At 37.8% G+C, this 17,472-nt stretch overlaps 1 protein-coding gene across 7 annotated transcripts in view; it reads left to right on the plus strand.

Annotated features, from left to right (window-relative positions):
* The window catches only part of SKIC3 (SKI3 subunit of superkiller complex), a 53,421-nt gene extending 36,946 nt beyond the window's left edge, over nucleotides 1-16,475 (plus strand). For 6 of the 7 annotated variants that reach the window (XM_049795218.1, XM_049795217.1, XM_049795220.1 and 3 more), the window contains 11 exons: nucleotides 1,578-1,796; nucleotides 2,617-2,689; nucleotides 3,421-3,474; nucleotides 3,586-3,697; nucleotides 4,990-5,118; nucleotides 5,759-5,880; nucleotides 7,717-7,875; nucleotides 10,506-10,658; nucleotides 12,405-12,535; nucleotides 14,245-14,368; nucleotides 15,882-16,475. In XM_049795218.1, coding sequence (XP_049651175.1) covers nucleotides 1,578-1,796; nucleotides 2,617-2,689; nucleotides 3,421-3,474; nucleotides 3,586-3,697; nucleotides 4,990-5,118; nucleotides 5,759-5,880; nucleotides 7,717-7,875; nucleotides 10,506-10,658; nucleotides 12,405-12,535; nucleotides 14,245-14,368; nucleotides 15,882-15,959 — 1,354 coding nt within the window. In that variant the 3' untranslated portion in view covers nucleotides 15,960-16,475. Of the gene's footprint in view, nucleotides 1-1,577; nucleotides 1,797-2,616; nucleotides 2,690-3,420; nucleotides 3,475-3,585; nucleotides 3,698-4,989; nucleotides 5,119-5,758; nucleotides 5,881-7,716; nucleotides 7,876-10,505; nucleotides 10,659-11,281; nucleotides 12,381-12,404; nucleotides 12,536-14,244; nucleotides 14,369-15,881 lie in introns of those variants that run through there. The other variant, XM_049795223.1, reaches the window with a different exon arrangement.
* The last annotated feature ends 997 nt before the right edge of the window (nucleotides 16,476-17,472 follow it).

Raw genomic sequence — 17,472 nt, forward strand, 5'->3', positions numbered from 1 at the left:
AGTACACTCTGAATCCTGAGTAACTGATGATTAACTAGCTAGGAACCTGATATTTCCTACATCCTGTTAATCACTGCAGACTTCTATTTTTGTCATAAACACCAACAATGAGAGTTTTCTAGATGACGTTAGTTGTTTGTGTTTAAAGAAAAAAAAAGTAGTAAGTGGTTTAGGAAAGTAACACTATAGTGAATATATCTAGATCTGAATTGAAGCACAGTGCTGTGAATGTATATGGTGGATTTTATAATAAGAACAAAAATGGTTCATTCTAGTCCAATACGCAGATATCTTTATTGACTGAAATTCATGCTAGATGACTTAAAGGGCCTGAGTAGGACCTTGAACAAGAAGGTGCCTTTCTTCTTTTCCCATGGCCAGCTTGGCCCAGAGATTTTTAGCAGTGAGTATGTCTTTATAGCTAATATGATAGAATCACACTTCTTAACTTGTTGAAGGGCAGCGTCTTTGCATCAGATGACATAGTGCTGGCTATTCAAGTTTATGTTTAACAGTAACTAGGGAATTTTCTTGCTAGGGACTGAAAACAAAACATAGAATAGGAAGTTTACATTCTTGTCTTTTTTTGAAAGCAAAAATAATCATTAGAAGCTTGATTAGAGCTTACAGTCACCTGGTAAGTGAAAATAAGCAGCACTTCATTCTGTAGTTACGTTTAGCATATTACAGTGAAGTACCTCCAAATTACTGTTGCATGCACTGTTTTGTTTTTTGCCTCCATTCGGTGTGTATTGCAAATTACTGAATTGCCTTTATTGTAAGAACAACTTCAACTAGTACATCAGTTAAGGTCCTTGATTTTGGTTGTTTGTACTAAGCTCATGGTTTTCACGAGAGTTGAAGATCAGGGGATTAACTTAAGTTCGCCACCTATACTAGAAAAATTTACTGAAAAAAAATCAGTAACTGTATCTAGTAGGTCTCCAGTAAAGCTTGGAATACTATTGATATGAGGTTAAACTGAATGAAGTGAATGGAACAGTGCAACTGATAGTGGTACTAAAACTAATAGATGGTGGAAAGCACACTCGAAATACCTTACATTGGAACAAATCTTCATGTAAACAGGGTGTAATTTCTCAGAACATCCCTGTTCTCAGAAAGAGCAGTTGCATGCAGCAGGCTTATTTCTGGCTTTTTCCTTCCTGGATTTCTGTTGCAAAGCTGTAAATAGGCACACTACAACTCAGGTTTGATACTAGTTAGGAGTATAAACATCTTCAAGAAAAGAAAATAGTTATCAGTGTTAACACATTTTCTCTTGCCATTCGTTTTATGGCTGTTGCTGAAGGGCAATTAATATGTCAGAGTCTTGCCAAGTAGTTATATATTGTAAACTTGAGTGCTGAAATAGCTACTGCTGTTTTCCATATCCTGAGACCTCAAGGATACTGATCTAGCTTGATCCACAATCCCAAAGTGAGAAACTATTAATTCTGTATACCATACGTGATACACAGAAGCAAGAGGACTCAAGTAACAAGTACTCTAATGTTAATAGTAAATTTAATTTATGCTCCAAAATAGTGTCTCCTTCCCTCCCTCTGATTCAACAGCTCATTAAAGGAACCTAGTATGGAAAGTCTGAAGGCTTTGTGCACACTAGCACTGGTGAAGCAGGATGCTACACTTGCAACAGCAGCCCTAAAAGAATTACTGAAGTATGAAAAAGGGGATAATAGGATTTATGAGAGGTGCCTTATTGCATCTGCTGTTTATGCATTGCAAGGTAGAAATGTGGCGGTCCAGAGAGAAGTCTCCAAAGCAGTACATAGGTATGTATTTTGTCTTTCTTTAGATTGACTCATAAATATGTTGCTTTGATTACATTGAATAGTATACAAATGTCTGTTCACTTGCAGCATTCTTCTAACAAAAAAAGAAGAAAATTGTTTTTCAAACATGAAGTCCTCACTTAAGGTTGTAGCATCAGCTGACAGAAGCTTGCTTTCTGATTTATGGGATCAAATGGCAGAACTGTCATGTCTTGTTTGGGGTTTTCTGGTTTGTTTTGGTGGCTTCTTTGGTAGCTAGATCAGTTCACTGTTCTATGAAAACATTTTTCATCATATGTAGCAGAACCCTGAACCTAGAAAAGTCTCTAGGGCTTTTATTTAACAGCCTCTGAAGCTGTTCGTTCCATTAGCTAAATGTCTGTGTTTAAATGTGTTTTGATTAACCTTAGCATTCTAGAAAGGGGGAACTTTAATCAATGCCTTTAAGCAAGACACATATCATAGTCTCTCCCAAGTGTTTTCGGAAATGATTCTTTATGGAAATTGTTTTTCTCCAACTGCAATTAAAATTCCTTGTTCTTCACACTACGAGGACAAGACCTGTAGTCCTAAAGTTTATTTGTTTTCCTCCCATGAATATTGATATCCATACTGTACATTTTATTTCTTTAGCCAGCGTTATAACTTCAGCATTGTGTTGTTTGTTTTAAATTACTACCCATGTCTATTTTCAACCACACTGGGTTGTTTTCCTAATAGAAAAAGATCCATTTGGGATTTATAGCGACTGCCTACTGAGTCTTGGAAGACTAGGTCCATATCTAAACCAGAAAGTCTAATATCTTTGCTCTTTTCCCAGGAACCCTGATAATCCTGCCCTCTGGTCTCTTCTGTCTCGACTAGTTCCACTGTATGCATCACAAAAGGCAAAAGTAAGTGCACTGCTGTAATACATGTGTGCTGTTTACATCCTGAGTAGTCTGTGGTGTTCTAACTAAAAAAACCCCCACCCTTCAGTACATGGACATTCACTAGTTAACGTGAAAGCTTACATGTACAACCACATGCAGAGCAATACACAGGTACATACTGAAGTTATATATCCAATTATTTGCATCTTTCATGGCATAGCAGTTCTTTATCTTCTTGAAATAAACTTACAGAAAAAATCTGCTAGATTTTTTCCAACAAGAAAAGGCTGTAGTAGGTATAATTTTTTTATTTAGTTTTGTACATATGTATGTGTATATATAAATATATATTAGGATTTACATATGTTGAATTTGATTAATCTAGTCATTTTCACTTTTCGCATTATCCACTATTTCCTTGCTGCTTTTATGCTTATTATTAGCTCTTTTCCAAATAAATACTCTTTGTCTTAATTTATGACAATTATGTAAACAGATTAGCACCTGAAAACAAACCCCTTCCTATATGGGGTAAAATTAGAAACACAATATATGGATAAGCTCTAATCCTGAATGTCTCTTCCTAATTCTTTATAAAGAGATCTTGCTGTAGGCAAGGAAAAGATCTCATTGTGCAAACTTTGTATTTCTAATTAACAAAGAAAAAAAGATCTCAGCATTGAATTTTGTATAAAATCTCTTAATTAATCAGTCATATAACCAACTCAGTTAATTTTTTTTCAATCTTGCAGGGGGGAGCTGTGGCAGGAAACATTGCACAAGTACTTGATGTAAACCATGGAAAGGTTTGACTTTCTTAAAATGCAGACTTTATAATTCCATAAACAATACTAAAATTAATTTCATCTGATCACTTATGTTACAGTGTTAAGTCACTTTTATGTTCTGTTTTACAGGAAGTCCTGCTGAATATTGCAGTTAATCAGTTGGCAGCAGGATGTCACATGTTAGAAGATGAGAAAAACAATCCTCTGAAAAATATTCAGAAGGCAATCCGCCTCTGTCCAGGTTACTCTTGCTCTCAAACACACTAGTGATTTTTTTTACCCATCAGAAGCAAAATTACTATGCTAACAAAAAAATCTACTTTTCTTGGGTTGTTTTGTTGTTTTGGGTTATCTGTGTATGTTTTGGGGAGAATGGTTAGAGTTGAAATTTTAACTGTCATTCCAAGTTTAGACATGGGGAATTAAACCGAACAAGAAGAAAAAAATCACTGAGTTTCAAGGCTTGTTCTGAAAACACAGGCAATTTGTTAATCCCTCAGCAGGAGAAGAGATAAGTATTATTTCGTATATTGGACAAAAAAGAAAAACAAATGTTCCCTCAGAATCAGTATGCTACACCAAGCAAATTCCTCTAGCTTGAGAATTTGGGCTGCAAATGCTCTGTTACAATATGCTGGTTATGAACTATAGGCAACTGTTCTCCTGTTACTAAATGGTGATCTTCATTAAATATATGAAGTGCAAATCTAGTGGGGTTTTCAAGTGCTAATTTGCATTTGGTAGTGAAATACCAAAACATTGTTTATTCTGCAGTAATTTTGCTCTGATACATTAGTGTGGCTGCAAGTTAAAAATTTCAATTACTTCCCTACAGGTACATGCAAGACTATGACTGCTGTTGAAAAGCAGTATACTTTACATTTTACTTTGTTAGATCTTCAAGCTTTGTTTCATTTTCCTGGCAAAATTCATTATCTTTCAGATGAAAATTTACATGGGTGAAATCTTTTACTGAGCTCTGTCCAGTTCAGGACAAGAGACCACTCTTCCAACTCGTAGTTGCTCTTCATGGGTCTAGGTCAAGGTAAAGCTGACACTGGAATTTGCTGACACTAGAAGTAGGCACCTATCACCCTAACTTTCATGCTAGTGGTCAGACAAGACTGAGTCTGTATGACTGAAAGCTGTGGATGGCATGTTGGGATTTTTGCTGCCACTGTTGTACAGCACTAAGTAATAGGTTTAATCTGTGGAGTCAGAAGTAACTAGCAGATTCGGCTGGCACCCCAGTGGCTATGTGACAAATGTATTAGCGGGCTTTAGAAACAGCATCTTTGTCTTATAATTTGAAGAATCTTACTAGTTAAGAGTCAAATAGTTATCAGCTGCCTTGGGCTGGGCTGATGTAAGGGTCTGATTGAATTACTTGCCTTGTTCTTGCTATCTCTTATTTACAGTGTGTGGTTCCATTGATGACTATGTTTTTATGCTTAATCTGGTAAAGACCATTCTAAATGAATTACCAGCATATTTAGGAATGGACATGAGTTGCCTTTATCCATTCTTTTCTAGATAATCCTTCTGCCTGGGCAGTGCTAATGGCAGCATGTCATGCTGAAAACACCGTTGTCTGTCTAAACAACACTCAGCCAAAGCTAACAGATCTAGAGATGATACTTGTAGCTACAGTTTCAGCCAAAAGTAAGCTAGACAAGTTTTCTAATTTTAAAAAATAAAATAAAACTGAAATGCTTTAAGCTTGCAATAGTCTTCTGAATTTTAGAAACTTGCAAATAAGCTGAGAATTGCTCAGTAGTGGTTTGAGCTATAACTGTATTTTATCACATAAAAATGCTGAATCCTAATGCATGGCTAGCATTAATTACTTAATCACAGCTTGCTTTCCCCTGCAAAGCCTCAAATGCTTTTTTATAATAGTTTTATAATAGTACTTCTGAACTCTGATGCCTAAATGGATGGATGAATGTATTACAGCACAGGAACACTGCTTACCAGGAAAGGCTAAAGTATTCTTGAGTTCTGTAACTTTTCCAGTAGAGTGATAACCTCAGTCTCAGCTTTGTTCAACGTCTGTAGTGTTCTGAAAACTGGAATTAAAGTTCCATGTTTGATTGAATGTTCTCAAACCATTAACTCACATGGTGTTTTCTTTTTCCCCCTCTTCCTGCTTTTAATTTTACTCTTAATGTTCCTACTAATGAAGGAAGCCATGTCAGGTTAATACTACTAAAAGTTCTCCATTACTCTCTAGAGCATGTGACATGGTATGGCACTACAGCATATACAGTAATCCGGTTAAGTGTTTTATCTGTTTTTGCAGCTGGAGAAAATAATCTTCCACATAATTATATCCAGACTGTTGAAGACTGGTGTCTATGTCAAGCTATTACCAGTCTAGAGGAGACTGGTAAACTCTCAGAAGCTGAAGCTCTTTGTACCAAGGTATATGGTATCATACTGGCAGATTGTGGTAGAATTGTATAGAAATCATGATTTGTGTGCATTTTAAAAAATGGTAATCTTTGAATTAGCAACTGTCTGTGCCATCAGAGCTACAAGTTGCGATAGTTGTTGGCATTTTCTCTCCTCCCCAAGATATTTACTCTGTTTGCCACACCAAAACTGTGTTAATAGTTGAAACAAGCAGTGTATGACATGACAAAGCTAAGCCTGACCTTCTTGCCTTTATTCATTAACCTAGTATTAAGCAAAACATTACTGAAATTCAAGGCAAGAAGTCCAGGTAGGAGACTTGCAGGGGACTTAGATATCTTCTGCTCTGTTGTGTTGGTACTCCATTTCAGAGCCACAAGTGGATGCTACAAGTTTAATTGTTAAAAGGAAAAGTCTTTAGGCAGCACAGCTGGGGAGGGGGACTGGGGTGCTAACAAGCCTCAAGTGTGTGTTTCATGTGTTCATGAACAGACTAGGCAAAAGATAAGCAAAAAAACAATTGGACTCAGCAGCACACATCCCTGATTTTAATTAAGGAAAATTACTATTCCCATGCAAATGTGCTCCTTTCTTATGGCATTTCCATATTAATGGAGAAGGGAGTTTAAAAAAAAAAAATCAAAACCTAAACAAAACAGATTAAGTGAACATGCTGGTTTTCTAGGGGGAAGTACTTTCTTGTCTCTCTGTTTACTTAGTGAGGAGGTGTTTTCCTTTTCTGGCCAGGATGTCCACTGACCTGTCATACATTAGCAAGGATCAGAGATTTCTAGCCATACAAGGTGGTATCTGGGCATGGGGGAGGTTATGGTGGGTCTTGACTGTTAGTTAAATAGCTTGGAGAGAGGACAGTCAGTGCCTGCAATTTGTGAAGAAACAGGAGTAACACTCTGGTACCACAAGCTCTCATTGACAGTTTTGGACCCCAGGATTCTCAGAAAGCGGTATAACTGGGGGTTACGAGTCAGGCACTGCATTTGTTCCATTTGAGACAGGTAATGTTATGCCACATGGGGAAAATTGCAGCAAATGCTAGCAGCTTCTGTTGGGTTTCAGAAAATCTCTGCATGTACATGTATTCTTTGCAAAGCAGCAGCTTGTTAAGGACTCACAGGCAACATATTTTGTTTTTTAAAAAAACGGGTGTAAAGTACAAATGTTGTTTCTGAGAACAGATCCAGTGTGAGTTATAACTCTTGGAAGTAGTGTGATTTGAACAGGTAAAATAACATGTAATATGACTTGCAGAAGCTTCATGTGTTTCACATCAGAAGGATAAAGCCACATATAGCTAGTTTTCTGTCTTTGTTTTTTTGCATGAGTTTGTTCTGAAAAATAGTCTATAGGTATCTGCTGTTACTGAACAGGAAATGTTTAGTAAAGTGCTTCTGTTTCAGTGAGAATAAAACACCTTAGATGGGAGAACTGAAATTGCTTGGAACGTTCTGAAGGTCACTTTTAACCACAGGATGGGGTTTTTTGCCTGAATCAGCCCCAAACTTGTAATGATTTTGAAACCAAAGGAGTACTAGAGGTCTGCCATTTACCTGTCTGTCTTTCAGAAACCTCTAAGGGTAGGACATGTACAAAATTTAGGATAGACTTCAAATGTATTTTGAGGACAGAAAAAACCTTATCTATTTTCATGTGTCAATTCCTGGAACACTCCTTTGTGCAGAGTAGGAGGAAAATGCTGTGTTGCAAGCATCCTGAGAATGCTTTCAGTGCTGTTTTCTGTAAAGACCAAAGTGCAAAGATCAAAGTATCTTCTGATATTTGGAAATTATAATTCTGATATCATGTTGAGCCTTGTTTTCATTTTAGGGTTTAAAAAGCCGCCCTGAGCACCCAGCTCTGTTTTTGCTTTTGAGACAAGTTCAGTGTAAGCAGCTGTTGCAGTCTCACAAAGAACTTCCAGACAACGTCCTGGAGGAGCTTCGCAAGACAGTCATGGCCAGTTCAACTTCAGTTGCAGCCTGGCAGGTAAGTGTGGATCCTCTTGCTGACTTTGTGCCACTCTCAGCAGAGTATGCACTGTGAATGGGTGAGAGTTCGTTTCACTCTTTTGCTTTTATTTGTCCGCTGACAGCCAGTGACAGAACAAACACCTTATATTCAGTTCATTATAAAGTTGTAACATTATGTTAATTTTCTTTAATAGTTGAAATAATAAGGACTGCAAGGGATATGGAGGCAGGAGAATTAAAAACTTGAGATAAACCCCTGGCACCTGTGTCTTTAGGGACTTGTGACTTGACATGAATTCCAAAACAAGTATTTCATAACCCATAAGAATAGATGGAAGTAAATGGTTTCCTAATATAGTAATATACAATTCCTTATTCAGGGTCTGAAAACCTGAATAAGTCTCTTTCTCCATAATCTCCTGATGTCAGGTGTCACTATTCTTTTCAGCAAGTTGAGTCAGCAGGGAAGAGAAATCAGTCCCAGTAACAAGTGCTATAACTCACTTCATATGCTGCTTCTGTGAGACAATCTGAGAAGTCTGTCTCACACATGCCAAGAGATCTTTGTGGTGATGCAGCATATTTATTTATTTATTTCCTAACCATTGCTGTTGCAGTTACTATCTTCCTTTACCAATGTTTAGCAGCACATTGTTTAGAAAAATTCCATGAACTTTTAGAGTCCTCTACATAGCTGCAGGATTTATGGTGCTTCCTCTGCCTCTTGAACAAATAAACCCCTGTTTGTGGTAAGTTTCTCTAAAGTAGATTTCAGTCTTAGAACATCAGTGCAAGGCTGCTGTAGAGATCATTATCTTACTTGGTATAAGGCTGCAGATTCTCTTCCCTTCTGGAACATATGAGTATCATTTGTGGAAAGATGCTTTTTTTGAGATATTTACTTTGGCTTGTGAGACTTCAGCTTTCAGAACTGCAGAACTTATTCAGATTGGATTTGCAAAATATGGGGGCATGCAAGACATGATTTTATCCTCTATTTTAGTAATATACTTTGAAAATTGAATTAGGGCTTATATACATTCTTCAAGCATCCCTTGCATAGCCAAGTATCATCTTGCTTACAAGCAGGAAGAAGTGAAGTGAAAGTCTATGTAGTTTTGCAGCGGGAAAGGGTTCTTTTGGTTTGTTTTTTAAATCCAGGCTACAGATAAGATATCTCTGAGGAAGATCTTTTCAGAAGAAAGATATTTCAGAAGAAAGATATTTCTTAGGGCTTGGATGGCATTCTGAAAAGGCCTGGCTGCTACATCTGTTCCAAATGGCTAGATCTATGCTTTTATGTTTTCTGTCTCTAGATTTCCTAAGAGTTTGATAGATGTTTTGTCTTACTCAGAAGTATCCATCGTGATGCCTTACAGTTTTACTAAGTTAGAAGGGCCATTAACTTTGCTTTTTGCTTAAGTTTTTTGCTTTTGTCTAAATGGTTGTTTTGCAAGATTTAGGAGCGCTGCTGAACTACTGATCTGATGGTTGCTCTACTTTTTGTTCTGTGGCTTACCAGGAAAATAGAAAAAAGCTGATCTAGCAGAGCTGCCATTGTCCTCACATCTTGAGTGCTAGGTATCTTCAGCTGCAAAGAGCTGAGGCCAAGGAAAGCTCTTTTTTACTGCACAGGAATGTATGTTCTACTTTACAAAGCAGTCCTGCAGCTTGATGTCAAGGAGGCACAATCTCATTAGTGCTAATAAATACTTTCTAGTGTGTCTCTTCTTAATGATAAATAACTTTGATGCATCTGAAGGGATTAGGAATTTTTCCCCTTCTAACACCAGGCAGTCTTTAGCTAGCAAAGGTCTAAGGACCTTTGCTTAAAAGTAAGGGAAAGAAGTGTTTTATTCACTTGGTGATCCAGCAAAGAATATTTCTAAATGTGGCTTATGCATCTTGATGCATATCATGTACATGTGAGGGATTTACAAACTTGTGGCTGCGTCTGCTTCAAAAAATGTGACATGACTACAGATTTAAAGAGGGAGGAGTTAGAATTCTTTTCCTTCTTCTTGTGAGCAAATCCAGGACATCTTGTGCTGGCAGAGCAGGCAGCAGGAGCATGAAACTCTGTACAGATCCTGGTGTCTACTTCCTACCCTGTCTGGCTCCTCCAGCATGACCCTGCTGTGTCAGAAACTGTGTAGCCCAACCCTTCATCTGAGTTCAGTCTTACATTGTAATGTCTTTCATATTCCTGGTGTTACTCAGATGGGCTGGAAAAACCTTTGTTCCACAGGAAAAATAACCTTTTCATCTCTACAGAACTTTTAGAGACAAATGAGGCACTACACAATGTTCTTCTAGTCTGAAGGATGACTTTCACAAAGACAGACATGTTATTTGTTCACCTGTGAGCAATCTCCGTATTAAAACAACTGTCAAACAGTTGTCCGTGGGTGGTCAAGGGAACTCCGAAATAAGTTACTGTAGTGAGGTGTACTGCCAGCTCTGCAGCAGACTATATTTTCCTGCAGGGCAGTACGCAGTATTTTGTTGGAATGAGGGCTGGGTGGGTGATGGTGTTTTAGCTAATAGTGTGCTGTGGTACTCTCATAAATTGAACTAAATGATATTACCTAATGGATGTGTGTTTTGGTGGCTCCATAACTGATTTTGTTTTATGTTTATTTTCAGTGGCTGGCAAAAGTGTATCAGTCTCAAAGAATGATGGTTGGAGCAGAGATGTGTTACAGAAAGAGCCTGCAATTGGCATCACAGCAGGGCAGCTGGAATGGGAAGTTATCCAGTCTGGTCAGGCTAGCTATGCTCGCACTGGAAATCTGCATGGTAGGATCATCAAAATTACATAACTGCATGATTTAACAGGAGTTCATGGGATGTAGGGCTTCTGCAGTCTTTAAATGAACCCTCTGTTTAAATGACTGCATTTAAAACAACTAGAGAATAAAATGAGACTACAAGGGGCAGGGGACTGTTTTTAGAATGTCTCTGTAAGAGAGGTTGCTGTGAAATAATCACATAGAACCACTATGTACATACAGAGACTAACTTGTTCAATAAGGCTTATTTCTCTAATAACAGATTCATTTTGATAATCCAAATTGACGTACCCTTCAAGTCTCTGTCCTCTTGTTCAGACAACTGCCTTAATAAACATTTTTACTGCACTGGTGCCTGGAGACTTCAGTCAAGTTTCAAGTAACTTTATGCTGTATGGCCATTTCTAGATATGGTGCCTTGCCTTGAAGTATAAAGACAATCTAAGGCAAGTGTACCTTGTGGTATAAAGAAAATTATTCTACTCCTTGCACCAAGGGTGCAAGTGTCTATTCTCTTTAAGCATTGTCACTGTAGAAACTTGAAGTGCACAACCAGACTTCTTTAAAGCCTGGTGTAAATGGTAGATACTGCTCCGATCTTGGTTAATGCTTTTTCATGTATTTTAACAGATGATCAAGCTAACAGCCATAATCAAAATCAGTCAAAGGAACCCATATATCCTGAGTGCTTATATAAGAAAAGGCAATCAGTTTTACCAAGGATAAAGCTGCAAAGCTGTTGCTCCTGGTGGGAAAAGAGAATCCGCCTCAGTGTAGTCAAGTTTCTTTCTCACAAGCCATATGTTTCAAAAGGCAGAAATTGTCAAGTGACAGGATTTTTCCTCCCATGATTCTTCTGTCCATTTTCTAGTGGTCTGCTCCCTGTTTCCTATAGCTCCTAAATATCTCCACAGGTTTCAAGGTACCCTCTACCTTAATTAATACTACTTCTTCAAATGCTGGCCTGAATTGCCTGAGAATATACAAGACTTTGTTTAAAAAATGTAATTAGTATGAATTTGATTATCTCATCTCTACTTTTTGCATAAGCAGAGAAGCTGATCAGTGGATTTTTGTCCAGCCTCTCTAATCTGCACTGGCTTAATGAAATGTGCAAAAGCCTGGTGAAAACCTTGCTCAGATCCAAGAAAGCTCTGCGTTTGAAAATTGCTTGTCTCCCAATTATCTGTCCAAATGAAAATTTGGGCAGCCCTTCAAGTACAGTAATTTTGGAGACAGTGGGGATAATAAGACTTTCCTTAAGCCAAAAGATACAAGGATTTGTTCAGTAGTTGCTCTATTAGGTAATTACCATCATGGAGTTGGTTTTTATTTCTGGGGATAAATTCTGTGTTCTAGAATAGTCTTGTACATGGGATGAAAAAGAGCAAACTAAGGTTTGTGATGAAAACATTACTAAAACATGTATGGAAAAAGTAAAAAGATTCTTTGCATAAATGAGCAAGTGGAATGCTGGCAAGGCTGGTCCTAGAATATTTAATGTGACTTTTCCAGGCTCTTCTAACCACTGTTTGTTTTTTTCCTAAAGAAGTCTCTTTCTAACCTGCCAAATACTTTGTGTAACTCAGAACAGCCTGAATTGAACCTGCTCTCTAGAGAGCTGCAAACAAAAACTGATTTACACTACACACTACAATAAAGACCTTTCTTTTTTCTCTTTGTTATTTCTTTGTTCTTTCTTCTTTTATTACTTTTTTTCTGTTGGTTTTTTTTTTTCTCCCTTTTATCATAGGCTAAAGTCTCAAATGAGCACTGGCCATCCTTGGTTCAGGAGGCAACAACTGAAGCTTTGAAACTTTCTTCTTGCCCACTGGCAGCTCTCCTACAAGCACTGCTACAGTATAATCGCAAAATGGGAGCAAGGTATGCATGTTCTGTTAAGTTTAAATGGAACACACTGTCCAAAAGTTCAAGTGGTCATTATCCCCAGATCTAGCTGCAGTAACTAAAAGAAAATTGATAACAGGAATTAATTCCTGAAGTAGTACAGCAGTTATAAGGGGCAGGGGAGAATGGTTAGTGGTGTGGGGAGCAGGAAGCAGCAGAATCTTCCTCCTTTTCTTAAAAAAAACTATATGACCTTCATACCAAGAGAAAAACAGCAGTAAGACAACTTTTATTTTAACAGCATTTTACCTAAATAAATTAATCAGGAGGACTATACATTCTCAAATCTCTTGTTAAATAGCAATTAATGTTAAATAGTGGAAGCAGATATCTCTACCCTATCTACTGCTGGGATTCATTTTGATCCTAAAGTGGGCTCACAGTTAAAGTTCATGTTCATTCCTGAACAACCAGGTGCTCGTTGTGACTTTTTGAGTAAGGGAAAGATTCGCGGGAGAGGGGCTTAGAAGCCTCCTAGTTTGTGAGTTTCATTAAGTCCAGTTTGTCTTTTACAATATTTTTGCTTAAGCTATGGAAATTTGGAATATTATTGATGTTTTTTTCAATAATTTTACCTGGTTTTATAGATAATTCTAACAAACTGTCTTACTTGCTCTGTGGGCTTTTAAGAAGGTGACAGGCAGCCTAATGTGATTGTGATGGTTGTCGATTATAACAAAGTTGGGCTGAAAACTTATTTAATCAATTAAAATTGGTCTTACTACAATTTCAGATATTAACTTACATGAACAGCAAGGTATATCACAAGATCTAATTGATCTGCCTAGGTGTTTCAAAATCCTAAAACAATAAATTAATCTTAATTACAAATAGCAAACAAAAACCAGATGGCACATCTCAACAGCCTGTTAAATCACCATGTACTAGAAAAGCACATTGGTTATAAAGGACAGAATTCTTGAAACAAGAGCCAAAGCTGATGGAGCACCAGTGAATGAATATGATATCCCTAAACTTGATTGCCAGTTTTTACCAGATTTCTAATGACACGGTGAATTTGAAAATGTCTTGGTTAGGTACAAACTGGCAGTGTTGGAAGGCAGTATCGGCCAAATAGAATTTTAGACTTTGTGTAGTACTCTGTTCCAATTTCCTTCTCTTCTGCAATTTCACATCTTGCCTCTGTGTTTACAGGAACTGCAGTACCTTTTGTGAGTGCCTGGATTAGACATATTTGTGTATAATATTAAATTCTATTGGGATTATTAAGATTTACTGTAGCACCTGCTTCTCTGAGGTGCACTGTCTTCCAGAAGATTTATTTCATGGCTCTTAAACAGGAGAATACCTGCTGTACTTGTTCAGCAGATCACATACTGAAATCAGAGATCATGATGTTTATCATGTTATTGTAACAGTCATAAGATCTGCTAATTTGGGTTAACAGTCAATCTAATTTGGGTTACTTGCTAGTTAAAGCACTAACTCAAGTGTAGTATATTAAGCATAACAATGGTGGCAGTGTTCCTTAGCATTTTAGATGCAACTACACAGGAAACAAAGGAATGTACAACTCTGCTCTGTCAGTTCCTTCGGTGGTATGGAAATAAGGAGCTTCCCTTATATTACTTCTTGTCATTGTTGCTTGCTCTGGGATACTGGTATGTGACATGCAGCCTAGTCAGTTGCACTTGATTTGGATTACGTTTTGGTTATGCTTCTAGGGAGACTCGTCGAATGTTGGAAAGAGTGGTTTATCAACCAGGGAATCCAGAAACCATAGTTTCAGTGGCACGCTGGTACCTCCTGCAACATCTGTATGCCAAAGATGATTATGAATTAATAGATGTAAGTCAGTCCACTTTATACAGAAATTCAATCTATTTATGTTGAATATTGTGCTTGCAACTTGGAAGTGGGATAGAGGCAGGCTAGGGAGGTGCTGGCTTGCCTGCTCTAAAGGTTGCAATGTTTAAGGATTCTATACTGACAAAACACACCTCAATTTTCAAAATTGCATCCAGTTTGTTTCAAAGTCTTCCATTCCTCCATGTAATACTAATGAAAAGCAAACAGTAAAATCTCTCTCTAATCCAAACTGGCAAGAATTCTACTGGTGACTCTTGAGTAGACACAAAGACCATCTTATCAGAATTTTATCAGAATATATTCATGGACTGAAAATGTTAATTCCCTCTAGCCTGGCTGGAACAGTGTGGTGTCCTGAACCCAAAAGATCTGAACAGTAGAGTGCTGTACTTTTCTGTACTTAAGATTTTTATTATATCTGTAATGGTACATTATTTTCAGTACATAGTAAATGTTACATTAGTTTCTGTTGACGGTACTTCACAAATGGATTTGGTCAAACTCTCAAATCCACACAGCTTTTTCATGTGATGCAAAGTGGGGTGGTTCATTTTGGCTTGTAATTGGAATCACTTTGCTACTCAGACTCTGAATACACTCTCCTAATAATTCCTCACTGCTGCCACTGGCACGATGATTACCCAGATTAACAGCTGTTCCCTGGTGAAACTTTGAATCCATAACAAAGTACATTTGGAGGTACAACACATCAGGTAGGCTCAGTGTTGACGAAAATCCATACATGGACACACAGGTTCATAAAAAAAGGTAGAATTAATGAGTTCAGATGATCCTGATATGATCTCATTGCACTTGCTTCTGCAAAGTCATCCGTACTCCCTACCAATGAGTACAATAACAATGATGGCTAAAGTAAAGATTTGCTTGATTCTACTTAATAGTTTTCCTTTTTAATATGTATAATGTGATTGGATTACAAGAGAAGTGCCAGGAGCTTATGAACATCTGTGAACATCAGGCTGTCATGGGAGCTTTTTTAACTAGTAGAAAAGCTGCAAATAGGAGGTGTGGAAAATAAATCAAGGAAGGGTGAATTTAAATGGGGGAGGCAAGAAGATACCTTGGCAGTTTTGCTTAAGTAGCTGCAGAGAATGCTCCTGTTTGGCAAATTTAGATTTATACAAATGTACTAGCAGGAGGTGAGTGTGTGTCGGCAGGAAGATAGGTCTCATCTAGCTCTGCTTGTTTCATTGCCAGCAGGTAACTTAATTGTCAAACATGGTCTCAGCCTCAAGTAACAAATGATGCTGTTGTAGTGCATTGCAAGTGACTACAAGTTTAGCAAGTCACGACAGGGTGGGAATTTTAAGTGCTGATGTGTAATGTTGAATATTTCCTATCTGGGCTTATGAGTTACTTCATCTTTTTGGGAAACTGCATAGCAGAAAGTAAAATGCGTCCAAGATTGCCAATAAAATACGAACATTTATATTATTAAAATCTTTTTTTCATTGTTTGTTTTTCTCTGCAGGTACTTAAAGAAAATGCCAAAGCTAATGGAGATGCTAGAGCTCTGGAACTAAATGAGAAATTGTCATCAAGTGCCTAGCATGGACTATCTCAAGTGAAAAATCTTGCATTCATGCAACTTAATCAGTCCATCTTCCAGGAGCATATGTGGTTTGGGCTTCTCTGTTTGTGTCTGGTTTTGGTTTTTTATTGCATCAGCTTTGTTTTTAGTTTTAATTTTTCTTGAGCAAAAGTAGGTTATTTTCTTGGTGACATGAGTTCCACCATAAAAATACACTTGATTTTAAAGAAACCCCCTAAATTTTCCTTTTATTTTCTTCCTCACTCACTTCAGCGCTATTCACAATGGGGAGTACTTGTCTGTATTTCCCCCTTGGCTACACACAGAAGTACAATATTAACTGCATTGGCAGTGATGCAAGCTTGGAAAGGCTTCTACTTTTTCTCTTTTTCTTGGCACAGAATCTTACTAGCTAAGTAGCAGCAAACTTTTCTTCTCTCCCAGATCTTTTAAAACATTCAGAGTTTTAAAATGCCTGTATTCCTCTGACATACTTTGTTTTGAAGTTGAGACCCAAATACACGTGGGACTTCATGCATGGTGTCAGTTTATGTTTTTAAAAATATTTCTGGTTTCAGCTAATCTTAATTACAGCAGTGTATCCTCTTGACTGCAGGCTTCAGTAAACATTCCCATCAAGAAAAGCTTGTGATCATCAGGGACAGGGTCATATTTATAAGCGTGTGTAACAGGCTCTGTTTATGTCTTTGACTGCTTGATTGGATGAATCATAACAGTGTTCTTAAGACATGATGTTATTTTACCTTTATGTACATGAAAATTAAAAAAAAAAAAAAGAAGCAATGGTTCTAGTCTGTTACTGTTACCATTAGGATTTTCAAGCTGTTGACAAGAGTCACGATAGCTGTCTGTTTCCTGGTTTAAAGTTTTTTAAAATTACTGTCTGTCCACGAAAGTCTTGGCACGGCTCATACGATGCCATATGACAGAGGAGAAAGGGCACTTCCAAGGCGTGCAGTGAACATAGACCTGGGTTTGGAACAAACTGTCTCAGGCTTAAAGAAAGCAGGATGCTGAGCTGGGATGTGGGGGGGGTTCTATTGCACCAGCCATGTGCAGTGATCTCTGGAAAGGAGGCGAGAGCTGTGAGCGTACCCCTGTCATTTTAAAGAGGAAAACCAAGCTCAGTAGGCTGGGGTTTCTACTCTGTGGAGGTGAGTAGAAACCTCTCTGAATGGCAAGAATCCCTCCTTGTCTCCCACACTTTAGTTCTCCCACCCATCTCAATGCAAAGTACCATCCTTAAAAAGATTTTTTTCGGTAAATTTAGATCAACTGTGGTTCCCTTCACAGCCTGCTGTCACATAGTCTTGAACTATCAGTAACTGCAGATATTAAAAGGGAATGTTGCAAAAGCCAGACTCGTGACTCTCAAGACTAGCAGTAACTTTTTTTAGCTTGCTGCTATTAAAAGACTGGAAAAGTTCTTACAGCCTATAGTTCGTATCCTTGGCGTGCCATCTTGATATTTGTGCCTCCTACTCGAGTGGTGGGAGAGCCGTCACTGACA

This window comes from Accipiter gentilis, chromosome Z, assembly GCF_929443795.1.
Source record: "Accipiter gentilis chromosome Z, bAccGen1.1, whole genome shotgun sequence".
Taxonomy (NCBI): Eukaryota; Metazoa; Chordata; class Aves; order Accipitriformes; family Accipitridae; genus Astur; species Astur gentilis.